The 24,274-nt window shown below is 40.1% G+C and overlaps 4 protein-coding genes across 18 annotated transcripts; 3 read left to right on the top strand and 1 right to left on the bottom strand.

The window, feature by feature from the left end:
- Nucleotides 1-159: 159 nt before the first annotated feature.
- On the top strand, nucleotides 160-1,789 carry LOC139990504 (protein D2). 2 transcript variants are annotated; one of them, XM_072009867.1, is made up of 3 exons: nucleotides 160-301; nucleotides 753-1,004; nucleotides 1,255-1,789. In XM_072009867.1, exons 2-3 carry the CDS (start codon nucleotides 809-811, stop codon nucleotides 1,605-1,607), a joined length of 549 nt encoding a protein of 182 aa, XP_071865968.1. In that variant the 5' UTR covers nucleotides 160-301; nucleotides 753-808; the 3' UTR covers nucleotides 1,608-1,789. The 2 variants fall into 2 exon arrangements, with proteins under 2 accessions (XP_071865968.1, XP_071865967.1); XM_072009866.1 differs by having other exon boundaries at nucleotides 240-408.
- Nucleotides 1,790-2,010: 221 nt separating this feature from the next.
- On the top strand, nucleotides 2,011-5,112 carry LOC139990506 (protein D2). The gene is made up of 5 exons (XM_072009870.1): nucleotides 2,011-2,150; nucleotides 2,259-2,371; nucleotides 2,600-2,720; nucleotides 3,013-3,226; nucleotides 3,895-5,112. The coding sequence occupies exons 1-5, from the start codon at nucleotides 2,129-2,131 to the stop codon at nucleotides 4,031-4,033; spliced, it is 609 nt and encodes a 202-aa protein (XP_071865971.1). The 5' UTR covers nucleotides 2,011-2,128; the 3' UTR covers nucleotides 4,034-5,112.
- On the bottom strand, nucleotides 4,221-15,945 carry Mgat2 (alpha-1,6-mannosyl-glycoprotein 2-beta-N-acetylglucosaminyltransferase). 13 transcript variants are annotated; one of them, XM_072009802.1, is made up of 9 exons: nucleotides 15,397-15,945; nucleotides 10,654-10,766; nucleotides 10,385-10,414; nucleotides 9,504-9,687; nucleotides 8,904-9,329; nucleotides 7,431-7,740; nucleotides 6,012-6,377; nucleotides 5,309-5,559; nucleotides 4,221-5,111 (listed from the first exon to the last, which is right to left on the bottom strand). In XM_072009802.1, exons 3-9 carry the CDS (start codon nucleotides 10,389-10,391, stop codon nucleotides 4,883-4,885), a joined length of 1,773 nt encoding a protein of 590 aa, XP_071865903.1. In that variant the 5' UTR covers nucleotides 10,392-10,414; nucleotides 10,654-10,766; nucleotides 15,397-15,945; the 3' UTR covers nucleotides 4,221-4,882. The 13 variants fall into 13 exon arrangements, with proteins under 13 accessions (XP_071865903.1, XP_071865896.1, XP_071865894.1 ...); XM_072009795.1 differs by having other exon boundaries at nucleotides 10,718-10,766; nucleotides 15,397-15,944; XM_072009793.1 differs by lacking the exon at nucleotides 15,397-15,945 and adding an exon at nucleotides 15,026-15,379 and having other exon boundaries at nucleotides 10,718-10,766.
- Nucleotides 15,946-16,832: 887 nt separating this feature from the next.
- LOC139990483 (odorant receptor 13a) lies at nucleotides 16,833-23,574 on the top strand. 2 transcript variants are annotated; one of them, XM_072009825.1, is made up of 5 exons: nucleotides 16,995-18,376; nucleotides 20,418-20,517; nucleotides 20,633-20,728; nucleotides 22,941-23,096; nucleotides 23,171-23,574. In XM_072009825.1, the coding sequence occupies exons 1-5, from the start codon at nucleotides 17,463-17,465 to the stop codon at nucleotides 23,219-23,221; spliced, it is 1,317 nt and encodes a 438-aa protein (XP_071865926.1). In that variant the 5' UTR covers nucleotides 16,995-17,462; the 3' UTR covers nucleotides 23,222-23,574. The 2 variants fall into 2 exon arrangements, with proteins under 2 accessions (XP_071865927.1, XP_071865926.1); XM_072009826.1 differs by lacking the exons at nucleotides 22,941-23,096; nucleotides 23,171-23,574 and adding an exon at nucleotides 20,921-22,397 and having other exon boundaries at nucleotides 16,833-18,376.
- Nucleotides 23,575-24,274: the final 700 nt, after the last annotated feature.

The raw sequence follows: 24,274 nt of genomic DNA on the forward strand, positions 1-24,274 counted from the left end.
TTATTAAAGATTTCTATTTGAAATATAATGTACATGTTTGCAATAATTCAACAGATACGTTAATATTCTAATAAATATTCAATAATTAAAAAAATGTGTTGTCAATACCTGAATTCCGATAGATGGCGTGTATTACAACGATGTTTATTAAAATGATTTCGTGCGCGTGATTGGCCAGCGCTACAGGCTTCTGCAATCTACTACATATATAATGCGTATGCTGATCTATATAGAGCAAACATTCGCAAAAGGTAGGGACGAGAATCGACTACAGTGTGCCGGTTTCTAAGGTTGTTGCAAAGTCAGTTGTATTTGTAGCTTCCATAATATTCTTTCTTTAAAGTTTAAAGTATTTTATTTATGAGTTAAAGTCCGTGTTGGATGTCATGCTGCTTTTAATTAACGCAAGTAATATCTATTAGAAAGATTGATCAAAACGTGTCATATTACTCTTCTCCCGATGTTGCACGTAATAATTAGTGTCGTAGAATACACGATCTTTTCTTTTTTTCACCTTGCTTCGTTTGCGTTTTTCTTTTTTTATTGTATGTTTTGTTTTCTTTGCGAGTTAATAAAATATTATCGACTATATGCAAAAACGGTTGCTCAGTATCGGTCAAATTGTTTATACGAAATGCCTATTGACCATTTGCGATAACCTCGCTGTATTTTTGGTTTGGTCACGATTGCAAAGAATTGATTATTTGTTAATTTCGTAGTCTGTCGTCTGTTATTACTTGGTGTACTTTCAGCTTCATTAATTGCAAGAAAACCTCTCGTTGAAATTGGAACTCGTCTTTTGTCTTCCATGGCTCAAACGTTGCAAACTCATGGTGTCGTACCCGACGTTATAGACAAGGTCCCACAAAATGTACTGCAGGTTACTTATTCAAATAACCTTGCCGTTGAAATTGGCAAAGTGTTGACTCCGACGCAGGTGAAAGATCCACCTTCTGTTAAGTGGGATGGCGATGCAAGTGTTTTCTATACCCTTTGTATGACTGGTACGTATTGAAGGAATAGTAATTTTTATAGTAATTACACAGCAAGTCTTAATGTAATGTCATATTTTTGTTAACACAACTAAAGAAATGGTATCTATGTAAAAATTTCTTCCTGCCATTAAATGTTATAATTAGACTACAGATTTTTATCCAGTCATAGGACATTTGAAAGTGTAAAATTGCATAGGTTGCATATATAATAATAGTTTTTAATTAACAGTTAGATTAATTTATTATATTTTCCTTCCAGATCCAGATGCACCAAGCCGCAAAGAACCAAAATTTCGTGAATGGCACCACTGGTTGGTAGGAAACATTCCTGGTTCTGATGTTTCCAAAGGCGAAGTACTCTCTCAGTACATTGGTTCAGGTCCACCAGAAGGCACTGGACTTCATCGCTATGTATTCCTTTTGTATAAGCAGCCTCAAAAGCTTACATTCAATGAACCTCGTCTGACTAATCGCAGTGGGGATAATCGAGCAAATTTTTCTATTAAAAAATTTGCTGCAAAATACAAACTGGGAGACCCTATCGCTGGAAACATGTACCAGGCAGAATTTGACGATTATGTTCCACTTTTATATAAACAGTTAGGAGGTTAAGTACATGCTATCATGGATAAAATGAGGGATATGAAGCCTGGTATATAGACATTGGAGACTGGTGCGCAGATATTTTGTATGAAATTTGATATTGAACGCTCATTCATGTAGTACAAGCTCTTTTACATTGTGTAATGTAACACCTGTACACAATGAACAAAAATAAATGAAGTTATAACGTATCATTGTAATATTTGATCCACCAGCACATTTGTTCCATCAACTATGTAATATAGAATGATTAGTGTTTTTCTCCTTTCCTCTTTAGAGGATTTTGGAAAGGAAAGAAATTGTGAGGAAAGGAGCGAAGTAGCAAATAAGAGGACGCGAACATTCGCGAAAAGAGGGGGAGAACCATGGTCGTCCGACGCCAAATGAAAAGAAAAGTTAAATGCAATAGGAATTCTTGTCAGGTTATAAGCTAGGAAAAGGGTGGGGGACGTAATCGGTAGGATAAAACGTTTCTACAGAGTCGAGCGTGTGTAGTCTGTCGAGGCTAAGTGCAACAGAACGAGATAAAGATGAAGTATTCCATGATAATAGGTACGTGTATATCTTTAATTAAAATCGAATCGCGAATACAACTATGTACCTAATTTCACTATTTTCGGATCGTTGTGTGCTAAATATGAGATACAAAATAAATTGCAGGAATTCTTGTTTGCGGTATCCATATTATCACCGGTACAGATACTCGTACAAAATTTGAGGAAGCACAAATCGTACCCGATATACTAGACACGGCACCAACAGAGAAGATCGAGGTATAGTTTTTTTTGAATAATTGCACTTAACGTTGGTGTGAGTCTGGGAGTGCAAATACAAGCGTATCGTAAGGAGAAAGCTGAATTTAGTAGGGATAGATGCGTGTGTCTGAATAGTTTAAAAGATGAAAAGTATCAAATAAATTATTTTATATAACTAAATGAAATTATTTAGTTATTTTATTTAATATTTATCTTATGGCAATAACGTGTATGGATTTGAGTTAGGTCAAGTACGGAGATAAAGTGATCGATTTTGGAAATGAGTTAACTCCCACGGAGACCCAAATGATCCCAGAGATTCATTACAAGCACGAAGGGGGAGTACTTTACACGCTTGTAATGACAGGTAAGTTAGCAGAGAGTAAACTCGTATAGTGTAAATTTGTTTGGAGGCCAGAGACGATTCAAGTTAATTATGGAGAAGAACGCGACCTTATATACATTACCTTATCCTTGTGAAACTTTCGAGGCGTGCAACTCGCGACAACTTTCACCGAGTCGACGTGAACAAACCTGTTTCTTTCGTTCACTATTTCTTCTTTGCCATGGCTTTTGATCGATCGATGATTCGATGCCTCATAATTTGGTGTTCGTTAAAGCCATTACTAATGAAGATCCTGACGTTCTCTCATGCGTAGATCCTGACGTACCGACTAGGAAGGGATACAATCGAGAATTTCGACATTGGCTGGTCGGAAATATTCCAGAAGAAAATGTTGCGAAAGGAGAGGTACTAGCGGAGTATGTTGGTCCAGCGCCACCAAAAGGTAGCGGGAAACATCGATATGTCTTTCTCGTTTACAAGCAGAATCAAGGATCCATTACATTCGACGAGAGAAGGCTGAGCAACAGGTAAAATCGAGCGTGCATAGTAGATATATAATAGCTTGCGTGCTTTTTAATCCTTTGCGGTCGTATTGAGCTTCAATATAGACACCATGGTGATTAGAATTAATTTTCGTTGAACGGACGCTAATAGTACGATCAAAGGAATGTCCAAAGACTGAAGTTCGTAATCACTAGTTTCGATTTCACGGTGCACTGACCTAACTTGTGAGATCTTATTATCTCCTTAAGGATCAAAGTTGCGTTAATATAACGTTCTATTTGCAATCATTTTAATCAATTCACATTATTGAATCTTGTCTTTTTAACTGTATAACTATGAAAGAAAATATCAAGGATTGTAATAAAATATCGCTTATTATCTTTCTCGGTGCTATTTTTTGCACTTAAATTCTACAATCTTACATAATTTAAAGAAATTATAGTACGTATAATAAATTATATACAATAAAATATGTGTTATGATAAACTATTGCTTGATCCTTAATGGGTTAAAAATCTTATATATTTCCAAAGCATGTGACAGTATAATGTACAATCTGACTGGTTCTTCGTTTTGATGGCTGAGAGCAGATATACGACCCCAAAGAATTAATTGCTTTCTATTAATTACTAGCTAATAACGTGTTATTGGTAAGTGATAAATCGCGAATTACGGTTGATACGAATTTCAGGGATGGTCCTCAACGAAAGCGATTCAACATAAAGAAGTTCGCAGAAAAATACAATTTGGAAGGGCCAATAGCAGGAAACTTTATGAGGGTGGAGTATGACGATAACGTGCCGACATACGCGAAACTTTTAGGATTTTAAGACAGACGATTTTAAGTCGTGCACCCGGCTTACGAAGGATATTCTTTTCATTGATATTTATAGGTGATGGTATGAAATAATTAATTGCCTGTACAAATACGACTAGCGACCAACCGAGGTACGATATACTCGATTTACAATGAGGATGGTGAAATAAGATAATAAACGTTTGAAGAAGATAATAAGATACGACAAAATCGGTTGATTCGTTTATTTTCGTTGATTCTCGTTACAAATATAAAACGTATCCTATGTAAATTTCGCGACTCGTGGATGGCTTTGGTTCGCTCTCGGAGTCACTCCAAGTTCAAAAGTCTGGGTCGTCTCGAGCGGGGAGTATTGTCAGTCTAATGTTGTTTGCTACCTTACTGGAAGCAATTTATAGACAGACAACGACCATTGTTTTGTTACCCATTTATCGTTAATCATCATTGGGTACGATGACTAGAATACGTGATAAGCGTGTTTCTCTGGGACTTTGGCGACCGGTCGAGACGCAAATTCGTTAAGGAGCTGAGTCGCTAAGCGCGAAATGTGCTTCCGCCGCCTGAATCGGTTGCTAAGTTTAGCACGAATATAAAGATAAGTACGCCGCTAGGGATGCCGCGCGATCTGATAACAGACCGTGGGATCGATACAATAATTCGTCGACGCGAAGGAACTTGTTAAACGAGCATCTTCCACGAGAGACGAAACTGGATGAGTCAGGACGAGGCGGGAACGAAACGGGCTGAGCGGGATGCGACTTTTTGGACAAAGAACAAGGCAGATAGAGAAATAGAGGAGGGTTTGCGAAGAAAAGAAGAAATTGAAAGGATATTTCGATGTCGTTCGTTCGAGAGTTTGGTCTCAAGGTAAAACGAGATCTGGATAAACGGTAATGTTCCAACAAAGCCGATGATCCCGTGTGTCGCCCCATCCACCATTGCCCTTCCTGAGCTTCGTCTTTTTCGCAGTGCCAGCTACAGTAAGCGTCAGTTGAGTAGGAAAAAGATGATCTCGGGCAGCCTTTAGGACGTTTTGAACCTTTGCTATCACAGCGGTCGATTCGCAATTGGTTTTCTTGTGATGGACTCCGCTGGTACATAGATCATCGATTTAACGATCATAAAAGTATTTCACTAGAGGGAGATACGACGTGTGGAAAGACAGAGGTGGTATATTTCCTATAATCGTTAGATATCTGTTGGAATACGATAGGAGGCATAAAGGAGGCATAAGTTTAAAGGAGGAGGCAAAAAGGAGAGTAGAAAAGAAAGAATTATTCCGACTCACCATTCTCCGATGTGAAAAACTCTGGGCGCCCGCATCATCATCGTGATTAAACCAGATTCTGTACGAGGCGCGATTCCGGGTCCTTTGCTCGGTGGCATACAGGTTTGCGCGATATGTTGAAGACTCCAGTCCCAATTATAATCGTCGTACGAGCAGAACTGGGCGGCGCACTTTCTCAATTTGTTCCAAGTGACGCGATTAAACGCCATACCCATGTTGTGTTTGCTCGAGATCCAAGGAATCACTTCAGCCTGAATGAAATATCACGAACGCAGTTCTTAAGATGTAATTATAGTATTATAGCGAGGATAAAACGAAATAGGAAGATCGCGGGACGATCGGTGCGCGTGAGCGCGTGCGCGCACGCGCGTGCTTGCTACTGCGTATTAAATATACAACAGAAATCTCATACAACGCGACTTATTGTATACATAGGTCTCATCAATCGCTGTCTAACAATGTCGAGCTTTCTTTTCTGAGATTTACGAATATACCCTGAACGATTACTCGAAGCTTGCTTTAGCATCATGCGCAATGGCGTGGTAAATTATCGATCACGAATTTATCGGAGGACGATCAAATTTCGGGAAAATCGGAGAAAATGACGCGTGCGTGCGCACGTGCGCGCCCGACTTCGTAGAGTTAGAGGAAAGGATGGAGAGAATTGCACCCTTAACGAGGGTCGTCGAAAGATGTCGGCAACCTTTTGATAATGATTGTAGAGTTCGGGTAGGAGTTGGAAAGCCCATGCGGAGGCAGATTGCACGATCTGTGCGTTGCGTGCAATTGGTAGGATGGCGGCAGCGCCAGTGTTGCTAGCGATGACATTTCCGCTAATGCTGCTGTTTTTGCTGTTGCTCGCCCCAGTAGGAGTACTATTGCTGCTACTGCCGGTGCTGCTGCTCCCACTGCCGCTGTGGCTGCTGCTGCTTGGGATTCCGTTGATTCTTCCGCTGTTGCTGGTACCGACGATGTCTTCGGCTTTAGCCGACTGTTGCCTTGCCGACGCTTCCCATCTTTTTAATCCACGCAGTAGCTCCTTTTGCAGGGCGCTGTTGACGCCAAGGAACTAACGGACGAGGCGTGCGTGAAACATCGACACACAGATATTCATACTGAAATCGAGCTGATGATTCGATACGACGATAATTCGGTATGCACCCATCGTCCAACGATTCTTACGCGGTCGCGTTCTCGCGACACATTCTTTATTTATTTAATTCGACTCGAATTTGCCTACCTCTCGCGCCCTAACTTTTCGTTCCTTCGTTCCTTTTATCTATCCCTACTCTTAGCTAACTCTCCTTCCCTTCTTTGCCTCTTAATAATAAGCACGATTTGTCGCAAACGCGGCGGTGAGAAGAGGAGAGCGGAGGAAAGAGGAGAGAAAGAGTGAGTGAGAGAGAGAGAGAGAGAGAGAGAGAGAGAGAGAGAGAGAGAGAGAGAGAGAGAGAGAGAGAGAGAGAGAGAGAGTGCAGCTGTTAAGTCAAACAACCACACGATAGAATCAAACAGAGATCACATGGGAAAAATATTGTACGTTTAATGTTTGTTGATTTTCTGGTTTGTATGTCATTTTGATGACTAAAAAGAACTATTTTAAATATGAAACAGTTAAAGAAGGGAATAATCTGATAGATTCGAAGATATACAAGTGTTTCGAAAGTGGATGATAAGCTCACAATGCTTCGCGAGAAATCTTTCAAATTCTCAAGATGATGGCAGGAACTTATATCTATCTAATCCTATAATCAAATGCAGAGATAACTTTCACGTGATATTAGTCAACGATGAATTGAATTTTGAAATGATTCTATAAAAAACAGACGGTGTCGCTTATATGTGTTTTTCACCTGTGGTCTTCGAATCGAGCGAGAAATCAGTTGAAATGAGAGATCACAGTGATCGAGTAGCGAGGAATATGGATCGTCGAAGCAAGTAAGAGGTCTCGCAAGCTAACGGTTCGCGAAGCACGATTTTTCGATTGCATATCTGGTTAGGGAAGGAGGTGTCGAGTTCGCGCACCGAACGAGTAAAGCGATTAGAACGATTTGAGCAATTAGAGCGATCAGAGCGGTTAGAGCGATTGGAGCGATTAGTGCGACGCGTGTGAATCTCTCACCTTTCGACTGAAATCGGCAAAATAATTGTAGGTTTTGAGATAGGTGCCCAGGGACAGGACGTTGCATCTTTTGCAGCTATGTTTACAAGTACGTTCCATCAGTCGGAGAACGTGCAAGAAATCTTCGGCCACGTAGTGATCTTCCTCGAGGAAAAGAACTATGCCGGTATGATTTTTCGTGATCGATAATTGATCGAACACGCGGTTTGCTTTCCACCACCAGTGATGTTTCGTCTGCGTGAATTTGGCTTCTCTGTAGTGTCCATAGAGGTCCGGATGCTTTGCGTTGATGCAGCCGAGATTCAGAGCTCTGTGGAGTTGCGAGTTATAGCAGCGAAGATGTGCAGAGAAAACGTACACCATCGCTCAAAAGTCTTGGGACAGTTCCTATTATATTAACTCAAAATTGGAAAAGATTAAAGCTCATTATGAATAATAGTGGTACGAAGAAATAATATTTACGCGATAAAGAAATTATGCGTTACTAATATATTAACGATTTTATTAGCAATTTGAAATTCATAATCTACACCAAATAACGCAAAATTTTATTAAAAGAAGGAGATGTCCTAACATCTTTGAGCGAGAGCGTGTTGGTTCGTCGAAGATCGTTTTCGAGGTAAATAAAGACAGGATTTTCTACAAGTGCTAGACGCGAAATTTTAGAATTGAGACGTACGCTCGCGTTGTCTTCTTTAGTTAAATTCTACCTGTTGTGTCTATAATATTTCATATCTCGAAATATTCGCGAAAAATGGAGTTTCGTAATTTTCATTCTTTTGTCTTTGTTCTTTCTCGTTCAATTTCAAATGATTAGTGATTGTTACGATGTAGACTACATTAAAAAATTATACTAAAAATATATATATAATAAAAAAATATATAATATAAATAATATATATATAATAAAAATTACATTACATTAAAAAATTATCTGTAATTATAGAACGAAATTTAATAGATAAGTAAAGTAATTATTTCCTTGTAAAGGAAGATAGAAATTGATCTAAAGAAGCTGACGCACCTGACCTACAAGAACCTGACGCAGGTGCGTGCATATAGAATCGAACGGCGACAATTAGTGATCCTACTTAACGCTTTATTTTATGACCTCATTGCATTGTTTCCATTTACAATTCTCTCCTTTATTCTAACAGGCACACAAGTGTTTGAAAATTACTACTAAGAAAATAGAAGCACGTTTCTTCGTTGCATCGGTACAAATACGTCTACTGCATGCAGCAATAATATGTAAAAGTTTGCAATCAGGTAAACATTTTACTATATTCTTTAACCTGCCCTAAATTCTTTTACGTATCTCTTGGAATATAATTTATTTGATTAAAAACTGTTTTACTCCATTATATGCCAGGTAGCGATCACACAATGGCCCCCTATAATCTAGCGCTCATTAAAAATCCCGTCTTAAGAACACTGCGGTTAACGCATTCAATAAAGAAGAGGATTACTCACTGTTCTTTGCGAATGTTTCGAGGGCAATCGTTCGGATCTTCGCCGGGAAACGTTCGAGGATGAGTCTGTATGCTGTGAGGGTAAAATATTTGCATGACACGACAGAAGTCAACACTTTGTACGAGATAGTTGATGTCCGGATGCCAAACGTCGTGGCTAAAGACCAGAAGGGTTTGCTCGATCCCTTTCGCTTGAGCCAACGACACGATCAGGTGTCTGAGGTAGGTGAGCCGTGTGTGCACTTGAATCACTATTATGGGAGCGTCGTTAGCCAAAGGACCGAAAGACTCTTCGTTGTATACTCTTTGCTCGGCATTCGCCCTTTCTATGTTTCGACGAATCTCCGCTATTTCGAACTCGGTTAACGTTTCTGTGCTCGCGTTCGTTAACGCCGAGGAAGAACCATTTCGACGATCTTTCAGAAACCTGGAAGAACAAGTCTTTTTCTTTCTTTCTTTATCCCTCTTTGTCAACGTCTTACTTATCTTTTTCCTTTCGCTTGTCTTTTTTTTATCATTTTCGTACGTATTATCATACGTACAGGCGACGAGGATTTTTCTTGAAAATGGTGAAAAGGCGTATTTGCACGGCCTGATTTACCTATGTAATTCTTGCGGTACGAGGGAGAACAGCGTCTCATTTGACGAGGCCTGTCCAGCGGAATCTCGGCCGGTCAGGCTGATCACATGAAGTTGAAGCCAGAGGAACGTCGCCAGGAAGATGAAGACGAGCGTCCTCAGGAAAGTTCCGCGTGCCGATCTCACCGTTCCCAGAAACGCCACTCCTGCAAATACCGTGTTATTCCGCAGTCTCGCTAATCAACGGCTTTAACGAAGCAGCATGTGTGTACCATCGTTTAAAAATATTTAAAACTTCGCTTATCCTTGACAACATGTTTAATTGCAAAATTACGAATATACATTAAATTGCAAAGGTTTTACTCGTTAGAATCATCGTGGCTATATACAATAGCATATAAAATTTTATTATTATTTTTATTATTAAAATTGTAAAACGGATATTAAATTGATTTTTAAATGTCAGATTCCGAGTTCGTTTCAAAGGCATGCAATAATAAATTTGGCATTTGTAATTTTTAAATCTTGTGCAAGTACTTTGTTACTTAACAAGCTCTTCGGCTTCGATATCTTTAGTATCCGAATGATAAATCACGATAAGCAAGATCTAATGCAAGCAGTTCAATGTAAATCGTATGCAAATAGTAATTGTAATATGTAATAAGTAGCAAATGTAGTAAATAGCAGTTTATATCGATAAATATTATTATTAGACGTCTAACGAACTGTTAATCTATTGATCCCATAAAAAGCTAATAAATTCTAATTCGAATCATTAATACATTACTTCGAACAAATTTAAATGTTCTTATCACTAATTAATCAGAGTGCCAGGATAATCTTTGAACGACGATACTGGTATTGTTTCTTGTATTCGACAAAGAATAGGATTGTCTCTCTTACCTCTCATTCTGGCATTTCTACGCGTCCGTTCTGCAACAGTATAACACAGTTAATAGACTAAATCGTCATTTCTCACGTCTGTTGTATCATTTAATGAGCGAAATAAATTTGTATGCAAGTTCCATTTCTTTAGTTATGCTAACAGAATATGGAATTGCATAAAAATCCGCGATAATCGTATAAGGATATCATTAAATGATACGACGAATGTAAGAATTTGGGCCTACTTAATTAGCATTTAAAATAAAATAAAATTAATTAGTGCGTACATAAATAGGGTTCGAATACTTTTCGTAGCCACTGTATTTGATAGGAGGTAAATTACCGTCTTACCTCGTATCAGAGAAAAGGCGCGACGGATGGTCCCTCATTTCGACGAAATCTGCGAAAAAAGAAACGAATACGAGCACTGATAAAAACGAGTAGGATCTCTTGCATATATTTATACTTGTATCTCTTCTCGTATTTCGCTGAGATCGCGATTTCGACCGCCACTACGACCACGACAACAACCACGACTACGATCACGAGAACGACGATGAAGGGATGAATTTGTCCATGAACGTTTGAGCTCGGTAGGCGTATGTCGGTCCCCCCAAAAGAAAAAAAAAAAAAGAAATCGTGTCAGGGGGCGTGAACGATTAGTATTGGAATCTCAGTTGCTATCGGTCACTGGAAATTACAGTTTAACAGATCTTCTTTCACACAGAGATACGTATATCGCGATACACACAGAGATACGCGTCCGAGAGTAAAACGGAGAAAAACACTGTACATGCAATACATACTTATTTAATATAACAGCTGGATGTCGATCATTCGTTTCTTCGTTAAAAATATCTTCTTGCGTGAAATACACGTTTTTGAACGAAGATCTTCTTTGGAGAATCGAATGAGATCGAAGCTTTGCTTTCTTCTTCGTACGCTGAGTCTCTCGCAAGGCGAATCGTTCAACTTTATTTTTTATCGATATACGCGATCAATATCCGATGCTGAGAAGTAAACTTAAAAAACAGTGTTTGCAACATCATCGTTTTTCTCCGACATTTTTGAATTCATGAAGTTGATCGATACGGCTTCTGAATAGTTCATACGCCTATCGTAGTGTGACGTGTATAATGGATATTTAATGACGCATAGAAACCTTTATGTAGCAACTCCTATGAGATAAGGTATCGTGATACTAATTTTGTGCATCCAGCCGTCAGACTGGCGACTCTTCCTACGAAGACAAAACATAGGAAAGAGTTGTTTTATTCGTGCGAGAGTTATAACATCGCTGAGTCCGTACGGTTCTCTCTTATCATTCTGTCAGTTGCTTTCTTGATATATAGTTACGCATATTTCTATCACTCTTGAATATTATATCGTACGCTGTATTGGCCAGAAATTCTTGGAACGAGAGGCAATAAGGTGGAAACAACCGAAGAATTTCCCGAAGTCGTTTGCAATTTCCTTAAATAATACGCGGAAGGCATCGCTTTCTTCTCTCGCCTTCAGTATTATTCTTCTATTCTCGTATTATGTACTGTCGTGTTCGAGCCCAAACTTTCCTTGTCCTTTTTTTAGCTTCTTTATCTGATAGCGAAGAAGAGGAAGCTCCAATCTCATCCGCTTTTCCAAAAAGGATCTCCGTCCGAAAATGTGTGCTTCGCGCAGCAACCTTGCTTAGTTTCCATTCGTTCGTTTCATAGTCGAGAATATCTATTCTAATGTCTATTAGAATGCTAACTCTAATACTTATTAGAATGGAATATCTATTTTTGACGAAGAAACAAATAACATCCACCTACCCTATTACATATTTATAGGAGCATGCTGTGTCGCGTATCTTCCTGTCTTTCTTTCTGCATTTTAATCCTGTTCGCTTATTTCATACACCACGCATCTCGATACACGCATCTCTGTGTGGAAAAACTATAATTTGCAGAGATATCGAGCACACTTGGACCAATCTGGCAGTATCGTATCGTTAACTTCGTTGTCCGTCGCTTGACAGCTATACCTGTTGTCAATTCCAATTATTATCAATTGGTATATAATAATAATAATAATAATAATAATAACAATAATAATAGTAATAATAATAATAACAACAAGAAAAAAACTAATCGCGTTTCGAACGCACGAATCTCTTAATCGAGTTACTTAAGTATCCCTATTCGACCTTCTGTCTTTTTTCTCTTTCTTTGCTTCTCTTCCCTCTTCTTCTTCCTTCGCTTCGAATGTTCGTGTATCGGTTGCTTCCGGCGATCGACACCGGTTCGCGATCCGTTTCACTGAACGTCATGGAAGTAACAGAGGAGAACGCGTTTTCTCGTGTTCGGTCGACCCGTCGACAATTTCTTTCTACCGCTTTTTCTTCTTTTCGTGGCGGCGCATACGAAAGACGATGCTTCGGCATTAACTTTATTTTTAGTACGGCACGCGGACTTATAGAAAGTTGGAAGGGGAGCGTAAAGGAGGAAGTGGAGAAGGAGAAGGAAGACAGAGGAGGAAGGAGGCTCGATGGAGAAGGAGAAGGAAAACGAGGAAGAGAAGAAAGAGGAGTGGAAGGTGTGAGAGGAGCAGGGGCAGCGAGTTAGTTGCATTAACAGTGAATGATGCCAATCAAAAACGTACCAAATGTCTGGGCAGCTTATGCGATCGGCCTTGATCGACGATTACCATAGATTATCGTCTAATCGGCGTGCCTTGTGATTTAGTTACGCGACTGAAACGATTCCAACTATTAAAGCGCAACGTTATAACGCGATGTAAAGTAGCAACACGCACTTTCCATTGTATTTGGTTGCTCTTCTATGCCCTCGGACACTGTTGTTGTGTTATTCTGATAACTTTGATCGTGCTCGGCGTAAGATTGAATATATTTAACGCGATCGAAGGAGGAGAAAGAGGAGGTGCCTCCGAGTGCCTTGGTAAATGCAATGACGAATCGCATTACTTGACTGTTAATCAGTTGCATGGATCGTCGATCGTAGATCGAAGTTCTCTAGAGCTGCGCGCGTCTCTAGCGATACATAAATATCAAGTTCGTCCTCGAATATCCCGCTACGGGAAGCGAGACACGAGCTCGGGTGAGTCAATTTTCTCTTTTTGAATCCGAGTTCGATCCACGTGTGCCAACAAGAAATATAGGAAAACGAGCGAGAAGTTCCGTAGCGTGGACGTTGCGACAAATATCGAACCGTGCTGGATGAAAGAGTACTTTCAACGACGACTACGACGACGACAGTGACAAGCACGAATACGACGCTAGGCACCTGGGTCTCCCTGTAGGGACCGCGAGTAGTTTTCCGTAGATGAGCATCGAGTGGCTCGATATCCCATTTTGCCTGGTGCCTGGCCAATGTAGGTCAGCTGAGTTGGCTGGTTGACGCGAAACAATGCGGATATCCGTGAGGTAAGTTAATAGCGATATCCTCTTCTTGCGAAGCAGCGAAATGACGTAAAGGGGGAAAGAGGGAAGCGGCAAGACACTCGACACAGAAGCAGCGCAGCGATAAAACGCTTAAACCTTCCCGTTTTCTTTTCGCCCCTTCACGTCTGCTTCCACCGCATCTTTGTTTTCGTCCGTGCCTATCGTCTTGGACATTTCACCTCCGCACCGCGGTCTCTCCCCTTTCCTGTCGTATTTCACCTCTCCATCCCATTGTGTCTCTTACACTTTTCTTTCTCCCTTTCACGTTCCTCCTGTATTTATCTTTTCAGATTAGAATCTCGAAACGAAGGACGAAGCCTCGTGCACGTCCGACAGCTTAGCGCTCGAGCCACCGTCCAGATTCTGCCACTTTCTGCCACTTTTTACCCTCGGCGAGATCGAGCGTTCCCGTGGTCGTTGGCTCATCCGCGACCGACTATCGTCGTCTTGTTCACTATCGCGTGGTTGACAGAAAAATCACGATACACGAACGCTCGCGTGCAGGGTATATACACACGTGAGAGAACGAAGATACGCGAGCCGCTAACGAACACGCCCGCACGCTCCGTTACGTTTCCTGCGACGGTTAATTCGCTCGACGCGCAAATGCAAACGACTGAACTCGAGACGGTCACGCGTCGCTTTCAAGGTAAACCGGAAAACTCTGTTTCTCGCGCTGCCGTGCAGTTTCTTAACTGCCATCGTTTTTCTTATTACACGGATGGAGGGAGGCGCACATGTGGAGAAGAAGAATACAGGTAATGGTAGAAGAGAAGAATGGAAAGGCGTAAAGTATGAAAAAGCGTGAAACGGAAAGGCGAAAACAACATAGCGGCTCGTAAGACAACGGTGTTACAGGGCGGGTAGAGAGTAAGTAGAGTAGGGAATTGGCCGGATAGAAGGTCGGCAAAGCCAGAAAGGGTGGCGAATGACGTGAAACCTCGTGGAGAAACAAAGAGAATGGAAGGGGTTTTATGTGCGCTTACGCGCATATACACGTAGAAAAGGAAAGCGAGAAGGAGAGAGGGGTAGAGAAACTAAGGGAGAGAGAAAAGCACCGGGGTTGGTGAAATATCGATCAGAGTGGCAGGTCCGGGACAAAAGCTCGGGCTCGGGCACGAGCTTGAGGTCGGCAGCCATCGTCTGGAAAGGGAATTGCGCTTTCTTGCGCGTAATAGCACGCCTGCCGGCATCGTTGCCTCTTATTTTCTTCTACTTACGTAGGTCCACCGTCTAGAAAAGTTGCCCCAGAATCGGCGTATAAATCTCACGACCGCACGAGACTCGTTTTCCAACCGATCACGTATCGACGAGCCTGTCAGGATAGATCGCGAGGAATGCGAGGCGGGAGAACCAGCGGCGAGTCATCGCGATCTGTCGCAGTATTCGGTTTGTTTCGATGCACCACTCCAATTTCCCTTTCCTCGCGTCTTTCTTTCTTCCTTCCTTTCGCCCTTCCTTTCTTTCCTTCGCGTAGATTCCGTCACCGTTCGCGCGACTTTCGCTCGAAACTGCGATCGCATCGACTTCCTAGAAGAGGAGAGCGAGCGCGCGGCCGCGCGATCGCGACCCCACCCACCCTTCGCTTTACCTTTCCTTCCCGTCTGCACCACCACTTTACACCGTCGCTCTCGTTCCACGCGGCCACGTCCACACGGGGGTGCGATTTCTAGTCACAGCCGATCGATCTTTTCCGTCCTGCCATCCCTCGACGGCAGTGGACGTCGTTGCCTCGGCGCCACTGCTCTCTTGTACATAGACGCCTACGTCGATAAACTACGACCCACGTTTATCCTTTCTCCACGGGTAAAACGCTCTTGCTCGCTTTTCTCGCGGCGGAGCCACTCGCATCTACGATTTCTACTTTCTTTCCTTCCAGTTTCCACGAGATTCTTCGTATTCCTTCAGCCACATCACTACCTGTTACCGTGTCCTTCCTTCCTCGACCATCGAGTCGCACGACTTATTCGAGGCTCTATACAACAAATATTTGGCGGATTTAACAAATACATTAACAGGGATTGGATTATTTACTTGAAGATAGCGTTGCGAGTATTTGGCGGACACAGCGTAGAGCGTCAAAGTCAACGCACACCGCGACAGAATATCAAGAAGGCGATCGATCCTCAACGATACCCGGAATGTCGATTAAGTAGAGAATCGTCTGTGGAATCTACGAATGCGCGTGTATCTGAATCACGCCTCTATGTCGTGCATTCTAAATAAATAATAATTATGGAAGATCACCAAAGCTTGCGTAACAGTAGCCTCAACTTTCGTCATTCCTATCAACTGTTTTGTATTACACGATAGAAGCTCGTTCATCCGAACAGGTTGAGGGACAATCGAGTAGTTCTAGTAATAAAGATTCATTAGATGGATATTCTCTTCAGTTCTTCTTATTAGTTCGAACATTAGGATTCAAGCCTCACGATTTAAATTGCGCTCTTTTTGAACACGTAGAATTTGTTTTGAATAAATAAATATTGCACGTATTACATATTGCGAAATTACGCTGAATCGCAGTTCGAATAATAGAGGCACAGCGTTAATTTGTATGTATAAGCGGAGTGCGGGTAAATGAGGTTCTATTGTACTCGCACTACACAGTTGAATCTCGTTCATCGATGAACGACTGATGGACAAGACAGCTCGGACAACCGAGCAGTTCCGATAATCGAGGTTTATTGGCTATCAACTCTAGCGCTTCTTATTAGTTCGAGTAATAAGATTTAACTGCTAAGATTTCAACTGCTCCTTCTTTCACACGTGAAATTTATTTTGGACACGAATAAATGGTTCTATATGTTGATACGTATATTCGTTATATAACTGGACTGCGGATATTTATGCAAACTTATACTTTTATGAACGCAATTAAAAGAGCAGAATCTTGTCGTATGGACAATGGTAGGTATACAATAAGATATGTAAGAAAAGAAAATCTTTTTGTGATTTCGCGATCTTGAATTAATTAATGCTCATCTGGCAAAAGTATTAATCTGTTTCCTTGGTTCTACCAATGCATTCGTAAAGACTCACGTAAAAGTAACAAGTACGTACCATATTCTTCTATAAAATGATAAGAATCTTGCTTTATATTCATTCGATTTGGAATCGATGTCATTTTCTATTCACAGCGGGAGAACACAAGTCCTCCGATCTTCCTATACCCACGAATTCCCGCAATGTCACGATTCTCAGTCAACGTTATTTTTTCTTGTAAGGATGAAAAAACATAAATCGTCTGCTATGTTCACACGATCTCGCGTGTTTTACGCGAAATTTCGCGGAGTCGGAAAACTTCGACTTTAACTTTGCTCTCTTGCCGATAATGATAGGTGTCCGAAGAGAGATACTTCTGCACGCGTTGAAACATTGATCATCGAGCTTGCGAACACAACGCGCGGATTCTCACGCGTTGCATTAACTTTAATAAAACCAAAGACGGAAAAAAAGAGGGTGGGGAAGAAAGATAGAAAAACGAATCGCCAAATATAGACAGATCGAGCCGGCACGACGAAAACTTGTGAGACTCGCGGCGAAGTGAACTATTCTTCGGGCAATTTATATTTCTACCAATAAGAAATTCGAGCTCAACTTCAATTAAGTAGAAAATTCATATTTAAAAGCTGAGACAAACAAAGCTATATAGACATGAGCGATGACAAAACGAAACGTGAATTCGAAAAAACGATCGATCTAAATTTGGCTCTCCTGAGATTGACCGGTGTAGTCTCGAGCGAAAGAGCGAGCAGAGACACGTTGGCGAGCTTGGCGTTCGTTTGCATGACAATTAACACCGTTTCATACGTGTACGAATTTGCAACGAGTTCGTACACTCTGGCCACCGTTTTGGAATCATTTGCAATGATCATCCCACTCATAGCAGGACAAACGCGTCTCGTGATTCTTTTGTGGTTGCGCGATTCTTGTCAAACAATGTTGAATATTTGCGAGTCTTTCTGGTCGACTTTAAATTCACACGAAAAGAAGATTGTTCAAAGTTACACGAACAAAGCGAAACTATTGAGTCGCTGTTACTTGTTTAGCTGCATTTCAACTATATTCTTCTACGTGCTGTTGATAGAATTTGGCTCTTTGATATTTAGCGAACCGAAGCATTTTGCAAATGATATGGTTTATGGAAATAATAGCGGCTTTGTTCCGTCGGAAGCTGTGAAATCTCTGGAAGTGACGGACGATAAGCGACGATATTTGCCATACGCGTTTTTTATCGACGTACAAGAAACACCGTGGTACGAGATCGCGTACGTTGTTCAACTTGGGTCCATGATCAGTGTCGGTTTGACCTGTGTCGGCGTGGACACAACTGGTCCTTTGCTTATTCTAATCGCGTGTGGGTATTTCGACACGATTCAATCTAGAATTGAAAATTCCTATTCGTTTGAATCACCGTCATCGCCACCGATTTTGACGTCGTTATCAATTGCAACAAGGACGAAGACCGCAACGGAAACCACATCAGTTACCAGAATAGAATCGTCGTCGAGGAATATAGGCATGAAAAATTTGCGAACATGCTTGAACCATCATCAACTGTTACTGAAGTGAGTGCGATTCGTATAATTCGGTGCTTCGAAATTTTTTTTTAATCGTATACATTATCCTAAATGGATACAACATTTCACATTTCAGCCGCATATTTTATATTTCGTACTCCTTAGCTCAAATGCTATATTCCATAACTATTACCTTAATCCATATCTTTCACTTTACTTCCCACAATTAATTTCTCCATTCCATATTCTATATTTCATATTCTATTTCTCATATTTTGTATCCGTCATATACAGCATCGATAATCCCACATTTACTGTTTCATGTTCTCCATTTTCCCGCATATATTTCACATTCAGTATTCCTAGCCCATATCTCCTGTCTTAATTCCCGCAGCACTTATCTACATTCTATCTATTATATCGAATATTCTCATGTCCTTCACCCACAGAATGAAATTCGTTTTCCAGAAATTTCCCATAAAGGCCACAAAAAATCGATGCCTCCGAGAAACAAAAATTGCCATCCCACGAAACAAAATTCGTTGTCTGCGAATTTCCCATAAAACCCACAAGAAATCAACGCTTCCCACTGTCACGTTCTATTTCGTTGCCGTGTTCGGTAGCGTTAACTGACGTTTAATGCAACTAGCAATAATAAGTTCCACTTTCGGATAACCTGCTGTGTGCGGGAATACTGGCACGAGAGAGGATCAAAGTTGTTCGAAAGTAAATTAACAATATGCAATGATTTATTCAAATCTTATTCGATTTCGATATTGACAACTGACTGACAGACTGACGGATATAAAATTCTTCGGTTGACAAAATGATAACTAACTCTTCGATAGACAATGGTAATTATTTGGTTGACGAACGGTAATTAATTATTATTCGGTTGACGAACGGTAATTATTATTCGATAGATGAACGGTAATTATTGTTACTAACTTTTCTGAGTCGCTACATTTATTTATATCTGTCGGAGATGAAAAAACGTCGGGGTGTTTCTTTTAAAAATGTTTAGGAAGATCCCCAACGTTTGTTCAACTGCCGACTTTGTTTACAATTTAAATTGTCTTAATATCGTTATAAAAACATAGTTAGATAAATTTTCGCAAGATATATCTTTGAGCGGCTTGAACTGCTTTTCACTTCAAATACTGTAAACACGGTTTCAAGTAAACGTTTTAAATTACCTTGATTTGAAAGAAATTACCAATTTTACTTTCGTGCTACGGATCGCGCGGAGCGTGGAACGTGACACCCACAAACCAAAGACACCATCTCACAAAATGAAATTCGTTTTTTACAATTTTCCCACAGGACCCACAAGAAATCGACACTTCCCACAAGAGAAATTCGCTATCCCACAAAACGTACATCGTTTCCCACAAATTTCCCACAAGATCGACAAAAACGACAGTTTTATGAACGACGAAGTTCGTTTTGTGGGATACTGGTTTTTGTTTGTGGGAAGCGCCGAACCCTTCTGAGTTTTGTGAGAAATTCGTAGGAAACTAATTTCTTTTTGTGTGATTGCGATTTTGGTTTGTGGGATGTGGCCATCTCTTATGGATTTTATGTGCGACGAATTTTGTTTCGTGGGATAGTGTTTCTGATATGTGGGATAATATCTAGTTATAGTGGCTATACCAAACAGATTACGGCTAGTTGAGTGCATGCGTACTCAACGAGTGTTCAAACTCAACATTCTCGGAAGACGGAGCTGTATATGAAACAATTGTATTCTATAGTTTTGGCTTACCTTTACACGAGGAATACCCAACTTCCTGGTTTTGCCACGGTTTCAGAAACACCTTGTATATTAGATGATTTCCCTCTATATTAATCTTTCCCTATAAAATTTACTGAATTCACTAGAATTGTATAATTATTACTTTAAATAGAATTGTATAATTATTACTACCAGTTTATCCTTGTGCAATTACGACCTTGATAGACCATGACAATGTAGTTATATTAAAATAAGTGCCAAGTCTTGAATTAAAAATAACCCCCAAATGGTATACGTATACATATAATTCTTTCTCAACATTACGTCTTTAGTTGCCGTTTTTTATGCTGCTAGATTGTGCGAGGATATCGAGAACTTGACAAATATAATGTTTTTGATACAACTGATCACCAGCACGTACAATATCTCATTGATTGGCTTCAAAGTAGTCGAGGCAAGTATTCAGATAGTTAGCCAAAGATTCTTTTCCCTTTTCTTTCTTCTCCTCCTCTCTTTCAATAGCGTGATAACCTTGCATGACATACACTTGGCTGATACTTGACAAACAGGACAATCCCGGCAAGGTCAAGTTCGTCACGCAACTTGGGATCTTTATTATTCAGCTCTTTCTCTGCAATTGGCCACCGGATCTTCTTCGATCGAAGGTAAATTATTCAGGATAATTGTGGATAATATGCTACAGCGGCATAAATCGTCATATCGTCGATATTTCAAAGATAAAGAAGAGAAATGATCATTTTTCCACTTCGAACTAGTAGAAGCAAATATATAAATATGTTTGCTCTTGTTTCTTTGTGTCAATCGCGTTATTCTCGAGGATTTTCTAATTTTTCCAGGTAGCTACGATCAGTCAAAAGAGTCTACGTACGCACATTTACAAAAGTTTAAACGTTATGAGCCCCACAATTATCTTGTCACAATTTTACCATTACATGGAATATATTATCTTCGATATAGCACATAGAAATAGGAATATGCAACTCATGGACATTTGACCGCAATAAATGCAGCCGCACACTTTTAATCGTAATAGACGTAACGTATGAGTTATTTCAATAATATCCGATTCGTCTGGAATGATGTTCTTAACGTATGCAATGCAGACGGGATATTTAAAAATTTGGCGAGGCAATGCGATGCTCCTCTCTGAAATATATACCTTTTTTTACTCACGTAGAACATGAACGATTTTAATAGAAAATTATTCGCAAATGAACGTAGGTGGAGCAGGTGATGAGCAGCTTGGACGAAGAATCTTGGTATCCGAGCGCAAGAACTCGGCAGTGAACGGGATGAATTCAGAGAGCAACGTTTAAAGCCTAAGACGCGTTTAAGAGGTAAGTTGGATGATGCGTAGAGGTTGTGAAGCATTGAGTCGCTACTGGAGAAAGTAGGAGAACTGGAGGAACAGCTGCTGAAAACCGTCGCTCAGCGGTGTAAAAACGAGCTACTTAAGAAAGAAAGGCTCAATTGGGGAAAATGCTGAACTAGAACAGAAGTGTTGAACGTACAAAGGTCGGAACGCTGTTTCAAAGAAAATGAAGAAGCAAGTCGATGAGTTAAGGGGGTGTCTATACAGGCCAAGGACGAATAATAGATTATTCTCTCAGGTGATTATCAGATTTGAATTTCATTTATATTTATTGGAAATTTAGCGCGACAGAGCATTTATAATTTGTGTTTAGAGAGAGCCATGGTTATTAATTCTTGTCATTTACGTGTTAGGAAAATATATCACATCCTCGTGTCACAAAAGTGACACAATTTAGAAAACATATTGGAAGAAATTTTCAATTTGATTTAAAAAAAATATTGGATGATTCATCCCTTAGGATTTTTTCTGATTAAGAACTGAAGATAAAAGAAACAATCTTTTTATCATTTTCATAGTAAGGATATATCGCACATACTAAAGTGCCGAGTTTTTAAGGTGGATGCGTTCCTCATCCAAGCTACTCGATACCTGATCCACCTACGTTCATTTGCGAATAATTTCACGTTAAAATAACTCGTGTTCTACGTGAAACACTGTATAATTGAACAAAAAAGTATCTTTGGTGTATGTACATGTATACGGAAAATCTAATTTATTTACATAAAAATAATGGCAGACGACGTTCTGCTAACGTCTAACTTCTATGCTTGGAAATTTTTTAGCGGAGATCTTAGGAAGATTCTTCTTTATTTCGTACAGTTTCAACGCAGTATCATCTCGCTCATGATTACTCTAATTTCCTATAAATCTCAGGCGCGTATTACTTCGATGTATCGATACATATTTGCTTTATAATAAATCTCAGACAATCAATGATATTATCAACGTTTTAAGATTCTCAACGAAAATCTAGTTTGCCGATAAATATTAACGATATTGTATTGACAATACATATATTGACCCTTTTAGTTGAGAACCTTAAATTATTGACGATGTACATGCATTGATAACCCGAGGTCAGCATATCAGTGACGGGGAAATCTTTCCATGTAGCTGCTGTGTTCGACAAAAAAATCTAGATGCGTCTGACGTAGTAATAATAGCATAGTAGTATATTTATTAACCTTAGCCGGTTGGCCTTGCAACGGACTTGCTTATGTTTGCTCGTTATCTCGCTCATACCACGTTCGTCCAACTTACGATCAGTTCCAGATTATTTGGTTTGGTTGCTCCTATTGCTAGTTACTTGCTATTCTTATCGCTTGCTTTTATTACACTGTATCCGATATAATCTTCTGCATCTGGTGCTTCGCTGTCTTTGATTTTCAGCCGACGTCTGACTCTTATAGAAAATTCTACTTAAAGCCTGCGCATCAATTTCTTCAGCGGTCCCTCAGTCTCGTTCTATCTCTCTCTTTCAGAGTGAAGCTATTGGTCATGCCGGGTATTCGATGCCTTGGTATCGGTATCCTCGTAATTTACAAAATCCGGTGAACATGCTTATGGTCAGAGGTCAAAAACCGGTCCGCTTGACTGCTGGGAAATTCATCGAGCTGTCGCTGGAAACATTTGCCTCTGTAAAATTCTTTTCTTCTCTGCCCCAAACTTCCTACCTTCCTTCTCTTATTTTTCTGTCGTCCCTTTCTTTCAGATGATATCCACCGCTGCTTCGTTTTTCACCATGATGCGAAGCATGAACTGACTTTCGTTTCGTGAGACACTGACCATAAAAGTGCGCCTCCAGGATACGAAGAGAATGTTACCTTCTTCACGCTCGTCCAATAATCATTATATTAGATGTCATTCGAGTATTTCCAGCGAATACGAGTAGACGGCTAATCGAATAAACACGGCTGACTGAGAATACAAATCGATCACAGAATTTCTTTTCCGATTGTTCATCGATCAAAAGAGCGGGGCGAGGCGTAGGCGAAAAGAAGAAAGGGAGAGCACGAAGGGAGAAAGCACGAAACTGACGTTCGTTTCGCGAAACACTGACGATAGAATGGCATTAATCCCCCTCTTACCTTCTTTCGGTCATCTTCGACCCAACTGTATTTCTCTAACGCTAAGCAATATCTGAGAGTTCCATAAAACATGGAAAAATTGTTGTTGGTACGTATCGTCTTTTACTTCAATTTCGTGTTAAATATTTTCTTACAATGTTAAGATATGTTTTCGTTTGCTAAAGTAAGAACAAAATGTACAAATTCGAAGATCATGACAGAGTCAAGGACGATGAGGAATGTCATTTTCTTCTTCTGTCCGTTCATTCAATGATCATTAGACTGCGGGCTTTTATGCATTTATAAAAAATGTAAATAAAAGCGCAAAATTACACAAAACGTACATAACAAGGAGAAATACATAAAATGTATTCGAAGTATACAGTTTTCTATGCTACTTGACAAATGAAGTAATTTTTTACCGAGCTTCTCTGCTCTTTTAATGATATTTCAGAAATACGAATGTACATAAAAGTCTGCGTAATCATAATACTTTTTGTCATCAAACTACAACATCATTGAACTAATTGTCTATGCGAGCGTGTAGACGACTGAACAGTTCTAACTGAAAATAGAAACCGATTTCGAAATTTCATTTCTAATTGTACACCGATCAAAGGAAAAGAACCAGGCGATGCTGTGGATGAAAGGAGGAAAGGACGACGATAATCGACGCAAAGTCAACTCGTGCGAAGAATAAGAGGAAAGTGCAGAGTAGACGGGAGAAAGGGTTTCGATGTAATCGATCG

This window comes from Bombus fervidus, chromosome 9 (assembly GCF_041682495.2).
Source record: "Bombus fervidus isolate BK054 chromosome 9, iyBomFerv1, whole genome shotgun sequence".
Lineage (NCBI taxonomy): Eukaryota > Metazoa > Arthropoda > Insecta > Hymenoptera > Apidae > Bombus > Bombus fervidus.